Consider the following 14226-nt stretch of genomic DNA (forward strand, 5'->3'; position numbering starts at 1 on the left):
AATGACTATTGACTTCCTGTCTTCACCCCCACTAAATTATGCCAAACGCCCAGTTTATTTCGTGTTTGGTGTTTCGGTGTGTGTGGTTGAGGTGTGCGTGTGTGGGGGGAGGGAGGGGAATAGGTGAAGAGAGGGGGGGTAACAGGTGAGCAGGTGAAGAGAGGGGGGGGGGTAACAGGTGTGCAGGTGAAGAGAGGGGGGGGATAACAGGTGAGCAGAACTGCAAACTTAGTTGATGTGTTCTGGAGAGCTTAACCCAAACTGCTGTGGACAGAAGGGATCTGGATGGAAGCTTTCGATAAACACGTGTGTGTGTGTGTGTGTGTGTGAGAGAGAGAGAGAGAGAGAGAGAGAGAGAGAGAGAGAGAGAGAGAGAGAGAGAGAGAGAGAGAGAGAGAGAGAGAGAGAGAGAGAGAGAGAGAGAGAGAGAGAGAGAGAGAGAGAGAGAGAGAGAGAGAGAGAGAGAGAGAGAGAGAGAGAGAGAGAGAGAGAGAGAGAGAGAGAGAGAAAGAGAGAGAAAGAGAGAGAGAGAGAGAGAGCAGGTGAGAGAGGGACGAGAGAGAGGGAGAGAAAGAGAGGGGGGAGAGGAACACTGAAGGCTATCAAATCGATCCAAAAGGGGGGTACTGTGTGTGTGCTCATGGACAGGTCCTGACATTGGTAACTCTGGAAGGAAATTGAAATGATTGAGTTGTTCACTCACACAGCAACTCTATTACTGAGAACACCATGGCAATCACTCTCTCTCCATCTCTTTAGTCTTCTCTCCATCACTCCCTCCTCTCTCTCTCTCTCTCTCTCAATCTTCTGTGTCTGTTTCTTTCTAACTCCCCCTGTAACTCTAATGACTTTAAATGCTTTCTTTCTCTTCCCAATTATTCCATTTTGTCTCTCCCTTTTGAGAACCTGCTATAACTCTCTCTCCAACTCTTTCACCCTCTCTCTCTCTCTCGCTCTCTCTCTCTCTCCCTCACACTATCTCTGTCTTTCAGACCAGGCCTGGTAATCTTACTGAAAGAAAATCAGTGTATGTGTGGTGCGTGTAGTCTGCCAGTGTAACCGTGCGTACGCACACCTGTACGCAATGTTCCCTTTATAATTCACAGATTGCCGATGCATGTTACCCCTCCCTGAACACGCCCATTTTTAACCATAAATGGTCAATGCAAAGCACCTCATGAATGCTAATCTAGTATCTCATGACATGGCATGCGATTGTTCTTCACGGTGAATCATGGCGACCAAAAAAACAAAAAAGCGAAAGTTCTCAGACACTGTTAGCCTATGGGTGGAGGCCCGAAAACCACAGTATTTGGTGGCCGGTGGATCACCAATAAAAAAAACTGCGAGTGGCGTCAACTGTGCCAGACGATACCCAGAGTCGAGATACAGTTTGAAAACAAAAGCTTTTTGTTATGAACAGTAATCTATTAAAGTCTGCACTGATAACGAGGACGTAGGCATACAGTGTAGCGATTGCACGGGAGCTTAACGACTGTATTTCCAGTTTTTGACATATGAGGATATATGCACAGTAGCCTAGCCTATTAAAGAAATATATTTAATTATACACCGTGTTCTGCAGTTATTTAAAGGTAGGATCTGTGATGTCATCCTGTATTCCATGCAGTCGGGGAATCTCCCCCTCCTGCACTCCCATAGTGGACAATCTAATGGTGAGGAAGTGCTGAATTTGGATTAAAATTTTTTGTTGGATTATACAAGGTTTTTATGGAACAATTATCACTCAGTACAAGCGCAAATAACACTGCTGGATGTAATCTTCATGATAATCATGAAATTTAATGAAAAAAAATCATTTGTGAGGAAAACAAAATATATAAATATTGTGAGTAATCCTTCACTGTAAAATGTTACCAGGATTTAACAATACTTAACTGCAATATTTCACAATAAATCATTATATTATAACTTTACAGGCTTTAACTGCAATAATCCCAATATCATGTTGTAGGCCTAATGTTGAATTTACTGTGAAATCTATGTAGACACAGTAAGTTACTGTGAATGAAACGATACTGGGATTTCACAGCATTTTGCTGGGTTATTTCACAGTAAAATACTATTTTCAAATCATAATTTGAGATAACCCACTACATTACTGTAAAACTTGAACTAGTTTTGAGGTGGAAATGAAGTCACTTTTCGCGCTTTCCCAACCGTTTCTCTTTTCCACCATTTCACCTCGGCGCTGCCTGCCAGGATAGTGACTTTTGCTCTGTAACGGTAAACTATCTGCAGTCATCCAATTTAGTTGCTAGTAATCTCTGTGTGTACTTATCTTTTACTTGTGCAGTTAATACCGTACTTCACTGATTTGAATAATCAAATCCAGTAGGGTTAAATCCGTCATGATTGCAAACATTTTCGTCTAGTTTGATGGCTAGCTACTGTAAGTCTCACATGGTCGATGCTTCAGCTACAGTAGGGTTGCTGGCGTCAGTGAAATAGGAACAGAGTATGTTGCCTCAGCTAAAGATTCGTAGCAAGTACTGTTCAAATTATACATACAAATTTGTAGGTTTTTGCCAGCTCCAAATTTAGGATGAACTATTAGATAACTCGGCTCTGGGTCAGCGCGAATGCTATTTTTATAGCTAAGTATTAACATTGGAGTGAACTAGCTAATGTTGCACAGTAAACCTGTACTAAAAAGAGACACTCTTACATAGCTTCAGTGTCCCTGTGCATACATAGGAGACAATCACTGCAAAAGAGCTGCAGTTTTGGTGCAGACAGGAGAACCTAGCAGAACGCCATCTCTGTAGCACTCCATCCAGTCCAGAACCCGGGGTCCTGAAGTCTCGACTCTTACGATACTCAAACGATGCGATGTTAATATACCTCTCTGATCTAACGAGTCTGGCTAATTGTCGTGACCTCTCAGGTGGGCTATGGCTGCGATGGAGAGCTGGAGAGATGGTTGTTCTGCTAGCTTCTCCTGTCTCAGCACAGGAACTGCAGATCTTTTGCAGTGATCGTTAATGAGCCTAATGACAAATCGTGGTCAGAATTATGATGGCCCATGCTACACCACCTACAATGGAAGACAATTCCAGGTTGATAGTAAACAATATAAAACATTACATGGGAAGTCCGAAAGTTAAATTGTTGAATTTAATAGTGAATTTAATACTTGTTATCATTATTAAAAAGTTTAAATGAGTTTTGTCTTTGTTGTCTTTGTTCTTGCTTTGACTTGTAATTTAGCAACTCCAAAGCACGTTTGTGTGGTAAAATCACAGTTAACAAGTCAAATTTGCAGTATTTTGCAGTGTTATTCAAATTGTAAATGTACAGTAAATTACTGGCAACTAGTTGCATTACTTTTACAGTAAAAAACATAGAAATACAGACAATCACTGTAATTTATATACAGCAAGACGATGTAATTCCACAGCTACACCCTGCTATATCACAGTAATCCAATGGCATGACAACTGTGAAGTTACAATATACTGCTGTAATTGCATTGCATTTTACTGTGAAATGTTTACAGTTCATTATTGTGAAACATGTGCAATACATTACTGTGAAATATTTATAATAAATTACCGTAAAATTACTGTTAAAGTAATGCAACTAGTAGCCAGTAATTTACTGTAAAGTTACAGTAAAATATTTTACAGTGTTCTTCCCACATTGACTTTCTGCAGTCTGACTACAGTACGGTCATCTGCGTCGCCAATTCCAACTGTTTCCAAAATGTGCGTAGGCCTACGGGAGGGTCAGAGTTTGCGTGGAGGACCACACATTCTCCCGTCAAGTTTGTTTTTTATAAATCACAACCTTTGCGTGGAAAGTGGCGTACGCACATTTTCAGCCCCGTTTTGTGCGTAAACAAGCTTTATAAATGAGACCCCAGGTCTGTGTAGACAATACCGGTACATTTGATAACAGTTAGCATGATAGCTCCTCCCTCTCTCTCTCTCTCTCTCTCTCTCTCTCTCTCTCTCTCTCTCTCTCTCTCTCGCTCTCTCTCTCTCTCTCTCTCTCTCTCTCTCTCTCTCTCTCTCTCTCTCTCTCCTGAGTTTCTGGGTCAAACTGGAAGAAATGCTGGTAGAAGCATTACAGAACTATCATATCAGCTATCATGTTATATTACAGCCTTGCAGGTACACACCCTCACACACACATACACACACACCTTTATCCTTCTAAAATAATATTGGTTCAACCTTCTTCCTAACCCTAACCCTTCTTTCTTTTGTCTGCTGCTGAATCCTCCTAATGCTCCTCTGTCTCTCTTCATCCCTCCTCTCTCTTCATCCCTCCTCTCTCTTCATCCCTCCTCTCTTCATCCCTCCTCTCTCTTCATCCCTCCTCTCTTCATCCCTCCTCTCTCTTCATCCCTCCTCTCTCTTCATCCCTCCTCTCTTCATCCCTCCTCTCTTCATCCCTCCTCTCTTCATCCCTCCTCTCTTCATCCCTCCTCTCTTCATCCCTCCTCTCTCTTCATCCCTCCTCTCTCTTCATCCCTCCTCTCTCTTCATCCCTCCTCTCTTCATCCCTCCTCTCTCTTCATCCCTCCTCTCTCTTCATCCCTCCTCTCTTCATCCCTCCTCTCTTCATCCCTCCTCTCTTCATCCCTCCTCTCTCTTCATCCCTCCTCTCTCTTCATCCCTCCTCTCTCTTCATCCCTCCTCTCTCTTCATCCCTCCTCTCTCTTCATCCCTCCTCTCTCTTCATCCCTCCTCTCTTCATCCCTCCTCTCTCTTCATCCCTCCTCTCTCTTCATCCCTCCTCTCTCTTCATCCCTCCTCTCTTCATCCCTCCTCTCTCTTCATCCCTCCTCTCTTCATCCCTCCTCTCTCTTCATCCCTCCTCTCTCTCTCTGTCTAGGAGGAGTGGAGGAGTCTGCCAACTGGGGGGATGCAGGTTTATGATGACAGTTGTCTGCTGCAGAGGTGGGTTTACACACACACACACACACACTATCTGTCTCTATCTCTCACACACACACACACTATCTGTCTCTCACACACACACACTGTCTCTCTCTCACACACACACACTATCTGTCTCACACACACACACACACACTCTCTGTCTCACACACACACACACTGTCTCTCTCTCACACACACACACTATCTGTCTCACACAAACACACACACACACACTCTCTCACACACAGATCCTCTCTCTCAGTGGTCAGGTGAGGACAGACCTGGACAACCGCCCCAGCAGGCCCCCAGTGGAGACTCAGGTGTTGATGTGAGTACTCATCAATCCAAAGTAGTATGTGTGAATGTGTGTGTGTGTGTATAAACCATCTTTCTCTTCTGTCCAGAATCCAGCGAGCGTGGCGTGACTTCCTGCAGAGACAGGAAGTGGAGAAGAGGAGCCCATCCCCCCCCTCCCTCTCCTCCTCTGACAAGATGAGCATGTCAGTCAGCATGACCACCCTATCAGACGGTAGCACCCCTGTAAGTCCCGCCCCTTTCTATACTCCTTGCCTCTGTCTGCCCCGTGGGCTGCTTCTGATTGGTCCTGAAATCTTGTCTATACTGGTCTAAACTGGTCTATACTGGTGTAAACTGGTCTATACTGGTCTAAACTAGTCTATACTGGTCTAAACTGGTCTATACTGGTCTAAACTGGTCTATACTGGTTTAAACTAGTCTATACTGGTCTAAACTGGTCTATACTGGTGTAAACTAGTCTAAACTGGTGTGTACTGGATTAAACTGGTGTATATTGGTGGGAACTGGTCTAAAGTTATATAAAGTGGTATTAGTCTAAAGGGTTGTTTACTGGTGTAAACAGGTCTAAATGGTATGAATTGTAAACTGGTCTATACTGGTGTACTGGTACATGACAACATGGCACTGATGTGTCCTGTGGTGGGTACTCTTGTGTTCAGTTATGATTTGGGAAAAGCTTCACAACCCTACGAAGAGAGAGATGGAGAGAGTAGGAGGAGAGAGAGAAATAATGTTTCACTTTTTTTTGCAACATTGGTGAGAACTTGATGACTCTACTATACTCGACTGTACTCTACTTTCCTCTGTTTTAGACTTGTCTGTTCTCCCCCCTCTCCTCTCCTTTCACTGTGTGTGTGGAAAACCCACGTTCTGGATGAGACAGAGGGAGTTAGTGATGTCTCATCCACATGAATAGAGATATTCCTGATCACCCATGGTCATACATGAGGGAGATGTTGTCCAAAAGGATTCCTGGTGAATGCTCTGCATGTCTATAATGTAAATATGTAAACACACACACACATGTACACACACACGTACACACAGTAAACACTGTGTGTGTTTTGGTTCCTGTGGGATGGTGTGGAATTGCTGAGCTCAGTCTGTCAAACATGCTGACACTGTCTGAGGGAGGGAGGGAGGGTGGGAGTGAGGGAGGTAGGGTGACTAACCCTAAGTCAAAGAAGAGAAGAGAAGGTGATGCTCCCAGGACTTCCCAACACATATACATCACACACACACACACACACACACATATACATCACACACACTGTACACCACACACACTGTACACCACACACACTGTCACACACACTGTACACCACACTGTCACACACACTGTACACACACTGTCACACACACTGTACATCACACACACTGTCACACACACTGTCACACACACTGTCACACACACTGTACATCACACACACTGTCACACACACTGTCACACACACTGTCACACACACTGTACACCACACACACTGTCACACACACTGTCACACACACTGTACATCACACACACTGTCACACACACTGTCACACACACTGTACATCACACACACTGTACACCACACACACTGTCACACACACTGTCACACACACTGTACATCACACACACTGTCACACACACTGTACATCACACACACTGTACATCACACACACTGTCACACACACTGTACACCACACACACTGTCACACACACTGTACATCACACACACTGTACATCACACACACTGTCACACACACTGTCACACACACTGTACATCACACACACTGTCACACACACTGTCACACACACTGTCACACACACTGTCACACACACTGTACACCACACACACTGTCACACACACTGTCACACACACTGTCACACACACTGTACACCACACACACTGTCACACACACTGACACACACACTGTCACACACACTGTCACACACACTGTACACACACACTGTCACACACACTGTACACACACACTGTCACACACACTGTCACACACACTGTACACCACACACACTGTCACACACACTGTCACACACACTGTCACACACACTGTCACACACACTGTCACACACACTGTCACACACACTGTCACACACTAAGGAGGGATATTTTAGTGGTAACACCTCCATGGACCCCACAGTGACTGATTGATGACATTGGTCTTTGCCAAATGCGTGTGTGTGTGTGTGTTGGGAGAATGTCTTGCAGAAACACACACACACACACAACACAGAGCACACACACACCCAAGGCCACACAGAAATGATCGTTTTCATTAAAAGAGCAGAAAACCAAACAATGTGTTATGCCGACGTATGAATCAGCTTTTATTGTTTCTTAACACCATGTCAACACTGGCACAGGCTACACACACTGTCTGTCTCTCTCTCTCCTGCTGGACTTCCTCTTAGCACAGTTTGCTTTGGATGAAAGTGTGACATGGAGATTGATGATCCTGGTCTGCAGTTCTGATGTGAGGAGGTGCAGTTACCTGAGCTCACCACCAGAGAGAGCTGCTGCACCAGAGAAGCTGTGACCTGGTATAGGTCATGTTCATAACGTCTACATCTCTCTCTCTCTCTCTCTCTCTCTCTCTCTCTCTCTCTCTCTCTCTCTCTCTCTCTCTCCCTCTCCCTGTCTTTGTTTATACGTATATACACAGAATATCTCAACAATATATAATTACATCAGTATCACATGATGGAATAATTGCAGTAATTAACTGAGATTCTACTCCAGGTTGGTCATTGTGTGTGTGTGTTTTAGTGTGTCTGTGCATGTGTGTGTGTGTGTGTGTGTGTGTGTGTGTGTCATGACAGCCATCTGGTCATTAATATAAAATGCTGAAAGAAGGAACATGCATCATCTCCAGCAGGGATGTCAACTGACCTTTACACCCAATAATTACAGTGGGCGCTTGGCAACCTCTGGATCCTGGTGTGCTGCGGTACTCGCAGCTCCGGGCGTTAACCCTTTCACCCTCTCTCTCTCTCTCGCTCTCTCTCTCTCTCCCTCACACTATCTCTGTCTTTCAGACCAGGCCTGGTAATCTTACTGAAAGAAAATCAGTGTATGTGTGGTGCGTGTAGTCTGCCAGTGTAACCGTGCGTACGCACACCTGTACGCAATGTTCCCTTTATAATTCACAGATTGCCGATGCATGTTACCCCTCCCTGAACACGCCCATTTTTAACCATAAATGGTCAATGCAAAGCACCTCATGAATGCTAATCTAGTATCTCATGACATGGCATGCGATTGTTCTTCACGGTGAATCATGGCGACCAAAAAAACAAAAAAGCGAAAGTTCTCAGACACTGTTAGCCTATGGGTGGAGGCCCGAAAACCACAGTATTTGGTGGCCGGTGGATCACCAATAAAAAAAACTGCGAGTGGCGTCAACTGTGCCAGACGATACCCAGAGTCGAGATACAGTTTGAAAACAAAAGCTTTTTGTTATGAACAGTAATCTATTAAAGTCTGCACTGATAACGAGGACGTAGGCATACAGTGTAGCGATTGCACGGGAGCTTAACGACTGTATTTCCAGTTTTTGACATATGAGGATATATGCACAGTAGCCTAGCCTATTAAAGAAATATATTTAATTATACACCGTGTTCTGCAGTTATTTAAAGGTAGGATCTGTGATGTCATCCTGTATTCCATGCAGTCGGGGAATCTCCCCCTCCTGCACTCCCATAGTGGACAATCTAATGGTGAGGAAGTGCTGAATTTGGATTAAAATTTTTTGTTGGATTATACAAGGTTTTTATGGAACAATTATCACTCAGTACAAGCGCAAATAACACTGCTGGATGTAATCTTCATGATAATCATGAAATTTAATGAAAAAAAATCATTTGTGAGGAAAACAAAATATATAAATATTGTGAGTAATCCTTCACTGTAAAATGTTACCAGGATTTAACAATACTTAACTGCAATATTTCACAATAAATCATTATATTATAACTTTACAGGCTTTAACTGCAATAATCCCAATATCATGTTGTAGGCCTAATGTTGAATTTACTGTGAAATCTATGTAGACACAGTAAGTTACTGTGAATGAAACGATACTGGGATTTCACAGCATTTTGCTGGGTTATTTCACAGTAAAATACTATTTTCAAATCATAATTTGAGATAACCCACTACATTACTGTAAAACTTGAACTAGTTTTGAGGTGGAAATGAAGTCACTTTTCGCGCTTTCCCAACCGTTTCTCTTTTCCACCATTTCACCTCGGCGCTGCCTGCCAGGATAGTGACTTTTGCTCTGTAACGGTAAACTATCTGCAGTCATCCAATTTAGTTGCTAGTAATCTCTGTGTGTACTTATCTTTTACTTGTGCAGTTAATACCGTACTTCACTGATTTGAATAATCAAATCCAGTAGGGTTAAATCCGTCATGATTGCAAACATTTTCGTCTAGTTTGATGGCTAGCTACTGTAAGTCTCACATGGTCGATGCTTCAGCTACAGTAGGGTTGCTGGCGTCAGTGAAATAGGAACAGAGTATGTTGCCTCAGCTAAAGATTCGTAGCAAGTACTGTTCAAATTATACATACAAATTTGTAGGTTTTTGCCAGCTCCAAATTTAGGATGAACTATTAGATAACTCGGCTCTGGGTCAGCGCGAATGCTATTTTTATAGCTAAGTATTAACATTGGAGTGAACTAGCTAATGTTGCACAGTAAACCTGTACTAAAAAGAGACACTCTTACATAGCTTCAGTGTCCCTGTGCATACATAGGAGACAATCACTGCAAAAGAGCTGCAGTTTTGGTGCAGACAGGAGAACCTAGCAGAACGCCATCTCTGTAGCACTCCATCCAGTCCAGAACCCGGGGTCCTGAAGTCTCGACTCTTACGATACTCAAACGATGCGATGTTAATATACCTCTCTGATCTAACGAGTCTGGCTAATTGTCGTGACCTCTCAGGTGGGCTATGGCTGCGATGGAGAGCTGGAGAGATGGTTGTTCTGCTCGGTTCTCCTGTCTCAGCACAGGAACTGCAGATCTTTTGCAGTGATCGTTAATGAGCCTCTCTCTCTCTCTCTCTCTCCCTCCAGCCCTCTCACTGATATTAGTCCAAAGCATTGATATTCTGAAATGTACACAAACTCCACTTGGGGCTTGATATATAATTTGATGTGTGAGTTATTCACAGTGTGTGTGTGTGTGTGTGTGTGTGTGTGTGTGTGAGAGAGACCTAAGAGTATAGGCTCCTATAGCGATTGTGCAAGCGTTGCATATAACATTGTCCCTGTTTCCCTCCCATGACGTCATGCTGTGTGTCCTGTCTCTGTGTGTCCAGTAGGGGAGCTGGAGAGCAGGCTGGGAGGCCGGGACACGCCTCGCTCCTGCCCAGCCGACACACACAGCCCCCCCCCACACACACACACACACACACACACACACACACACACACACACACACACACACACAGCCCCCTCACACACACACAACTCTGAACGCTTCCATCACCCCAACCATCCATGCTACAGGCACCATCCATCCATCTGGCTATCATCCATCAATCATTCTAACCCTCCAACAACCCACACATCCATCTATCCTTCCATCCAGGATCAGGATGAAGGGAGAGAGGGAGGGAGGGAGGGAGGGAGGGAGGGAGGGAGGGAGGGAGGGAGGGAGGGAGGGAGGGAGGGAGGGAGGGAGGGAGGGAGGGAGGGAGGGAGGGAGAAGGAGGAGGGATAGAGGGAGGGAAGGAGGGAGGGAGGGGAGAAGGAGGAGGGAGGGAGGGAAAAGAAGGAGGGATAGAGGGAGGGATAGAGAGGGAGGGGGGAGGGATAGAGGGGTGAGGGAGGAGAGAGAGTCCTGGCAAAGGAGTAAGAACCCTGTTATTTAAAAGGAGCATCTGAACTCTCTCCCTCTCTTCCCTGTCTCTCTCTCTCTGTCTGTTCATTTAATTTCTGATAAAATATTAAGATGCTTAGAGATTTGAGACGTCAGACTCAGCTGGGGTTTTAGACACTGCTGGGGTTTACGCCTCCCTCTCTCTCCTCTCCCTCCACCCTCTCTCCTCTCCCTCCCTCTCTCTCCTCTCCCTCCACCCTCTCTCCTCTCCCTCCCTCTCTCCTCTCCCTCCACCCTCTCTCCTCTCCCTCCCTCTCTCCTCTCCCTCCACCCTCTCTCCCTCCCTCTCTCCTCTCCCTCCCTCTCTCCTCTCCCTCCTCTCTCCTCCCTCTCCTCTCTCTCCTCTCTCTCCTCTCCCTCTCTCCTCTCCTCTCTCCTCCCTCTCCTCTCTCTCTCTCCTCTCCCTCCACCCTCTCTCCTCTCCCTCCTCTCTCCTCCCTCTCCCCTCTCCCTCCTCCCCCTCTCCTCTCTCCTTTCTACTCCCTTTCTCTCTTCTCCCTCCTCACTCTCTCCCTCTCTCCTCTTTCTCCCTCCTTCCTCTCTCCTCTCTCTCCCCTCCCTCCCTCCCTATCTCCTTTCTCTTTCTCTCCTCCCTCCTAACTCTCCTCTCCCCCCTCCCTTCAGGTGATAGGATCCTTTACTCTCTACAAACTCACAGCATGCTGTAATCGATTGTACTCTGCCCGGCAACAGCAAGCCCTAATTGACCCTGTTGTCTGATTGAGGACCGGCCTGATGTGAAGAGCAGCAGATCTAGGATCTATTGATCTGGCTTTACCGAGGCGATCAACGCTAAATTAGCCGCCTACCGCAAGTGGCATGTGTGATTATTCAGGCTGGTGTTTAGCCTGATGAGAGAAGTGGCTGCATGATACTCTTTATCCTCTCCCTCCACCTCTCTCTGTATCTCTCTCCCTCCCTCCATCTTTCCTCCCCCTCTCTTCCTCTTCCTCCCCCTCCACCTCCACCAAGGGGGAGAGGGGGGAGGGGGAGAGAGAGGGAGGGAGGGAGGGAAAGAGGAGGAAAGCTGCCTTATTTAACCTTATTACTCCCAAAAAGTTGAGCATGTTTCCCTAGAGAGTGAGATGGAGTTCCACTTCTCAGGGTTCTTCAGCCTGCAGCTGTGAAGAGGCTCCATCATTACCTCGTCTCTCCTGCATTCCTGCCAGAGCTAATATGACACACACACACACACACAGCCCCCTCACACAATTTCAGACACTCTCATCCACGTCTGACTAAAATAGTTTTGTGTACAGCAGAGTTCAGGAGCCTCTCGTGACTGGATGGGTGTGTGTGTGACTGTGGGTGTGTGTGTGACTGTGTGTGTGTGGGTGTGATTGTGGGTATTTGTGTGTGTGTGTGTGTGACTGTGTGTGTGACTGTGTGTGGGTGTGACTGTGGGTGTGTGTGTGATTGTGTGTGGGTGTGACTGTGGGGGTGTGTGTGACTGTGTGTGTGTGTAACTGTGTGTGTGTGACTGTGTGTGTGTGTGACTGTGTGTGTGTGTGACTGTGTAATGATGTCTCTGCGCAGTATTTATCATGTCACCCATTATTCATGAGCGTGGATGCTTTCAGGACGTTTCCCATGTGGAAGTGAGGAGGGAAAGGTGGAGGAGGGTGGAAGGAGGGAAGAATGGAGGAAAGAGAAGACGGGGAGGGGAGGGGAGAAAGATGAAATGATGGATGGAGGATATAGGGATAAAGAAAGAAGAGTGGGTTAGGGTTAGGAGGAGAGCAGGTCTGGGTTAGGGTTAGGAGGAGAGCAGGTCTGGGTTAGGGTTAGGAGGAGAGCAGGTCTGGGTTAGGGTTAGGAGGAGAGCAGGTCTGGGTTAGGGTTAGGAGGAGAGCAGGTCTGGGTTAGGGTTAGGAGGAGAGCAGGTCTGGGTTAGGGTTAGGAGGAGAGCAGGTCTGGGTTAGGGTTAGGAGGAGAGCAGGTCTGGGTTAGGGTTAGGAGGAGAGCAGGTCTGGGTTAGGGTTAGGAGGAGAGCAGGTCTGGGTTAGGGTTAGGAGGAGAGCAGGGGTGTCACAATTAAACACTGTTCATGTTCTGATCCACTTTTTATTCAATAATTTATCTTGGCGTGTGTGTGTGTTTGTGTGTGTGAGAGAGAGAAAGTCTTCAGGATCTGCTAGTGTAAATGGTGTTGTTATTCAACCTGAACAACAGCTAGATTTATTCAGCTGTGGTCCACTCACTCACTCACTTACTCAGTCACTCAGTCACTGACTCACTCACACATATCCACTGTAACAATGACAGAGACTGGTGAGGCATAGTGTGATACAGTCGTCTGACTCTGTCTCACTCTCACACTCTCCACATGGGCTCCACGCCATAAGCTGGGCTTCTATTAGAATACTGAACAGGAAGTCAGCCTCAGAGAGTGGAACGAGAGGATTAGAGTTCCAGCATAGATCCCCCATTCCAGGGAGGGGAGGGGAGGGGAGGGGAGGGGAGGGGAGGGGAGGGGAGGGGAGGGGGAGGGGAGGGGAGGGGAGGGGAGGGGGAGGGGAGGGGAGGGGAGGGGAGGGGAGGGGAGGGGAGGGGAGGGGAGGGGAGGGGGAGGGGAGGGTTGTGGGGTGAGCAGGAGTGTCACCCCCTCAGTAACCCGGGAGATCAGAGCCTCGTTTCCATGGCAGCCTGTCACAACTCTCGGAAGAGCCCTCACAGAAGATCACAAACACAAACTCACCGGAGAGAGGTGGAGGAAGGAGGGGGTTGATGATTAGAGAAATGGTGCAGAGGATGTCAAACAAACAAGCACTAGTTTACCCATCATGCCTTGCACAGCGGGGGCCAGAGAAAGGAACCGTGGAGGCAGGGGTGAGGCAGGGGTGAGGCAGGGGTTAGAAGGGAGGCAGAGTTGAAGAGAGTTAGACAGGTGTAGAGGGCCAGACAGACAGGCTGTAGTCTGAAAGCTTTAGCCTGTCTCCCAGACACAGCGTCTGCTGTCCTCGTTAACTTAGCTAACCCCCGCTTCCTCCTCCTCCCTCTCTCCTCTGTCTCTCCTCCTCTCCTCCTCCTCCCCCTCCTCCTCTCCTAAACAGGTTCATGAACTCTAATATGAAGGAAAGACAAGAAGCAATGACATGTGGGGGGA

At 46.5% G+C, this 14226-nt stretch overlaps 1 protein-coding gene across 1 annotated transcript in view; it reads left to right on the forward strand.

The window, feature by feature from the left end:
• Window positions 1–2161: 2161 nt before the first annotated feature.
• schip1 (schwannomin interacting protein 1) overlaps window positions 2162–14226 on the forward strand; it is a 90349-nt gene continuing 78284 nt past the window's right edge. Inside the window, exons 1-4 of the mRNA XM_084674929.1 lie at window positions 2162–2247; window positions 4864–4928; window positions 5173–5238; window positions 5315–5450. Coding sequence (XP_084531055.1) covers window positions 4894–4928; window positions 5173–5238; window positions 5315–5450 — 237 coding nt within the window. The 5' untranslated portion in view covers window positions 2162–2247; window positions 4864–4893. The remainder of the gene's footprint in view (window positions 2248–4863; window positions 4929–5172; window positions 5239–5314; window positions 5451–14226) is intronic.

The sequence above is a fragment of the Hypomesus nipponensis genome, chromosome 15, assembly GCF_054491055.1.
Source record: "Hypomesus nipponensis isolate SF chromosome 15, ASM5449105v1, whole genome shotgun sequence".
NCBI classification, from domain to species: domain Eukaryota; kingdom Metazoa; phylum Chordata; class Actinopteri; order Osmeriformes; family Osmeridae; genus Hypomesus; species Hypomesus nipponensis.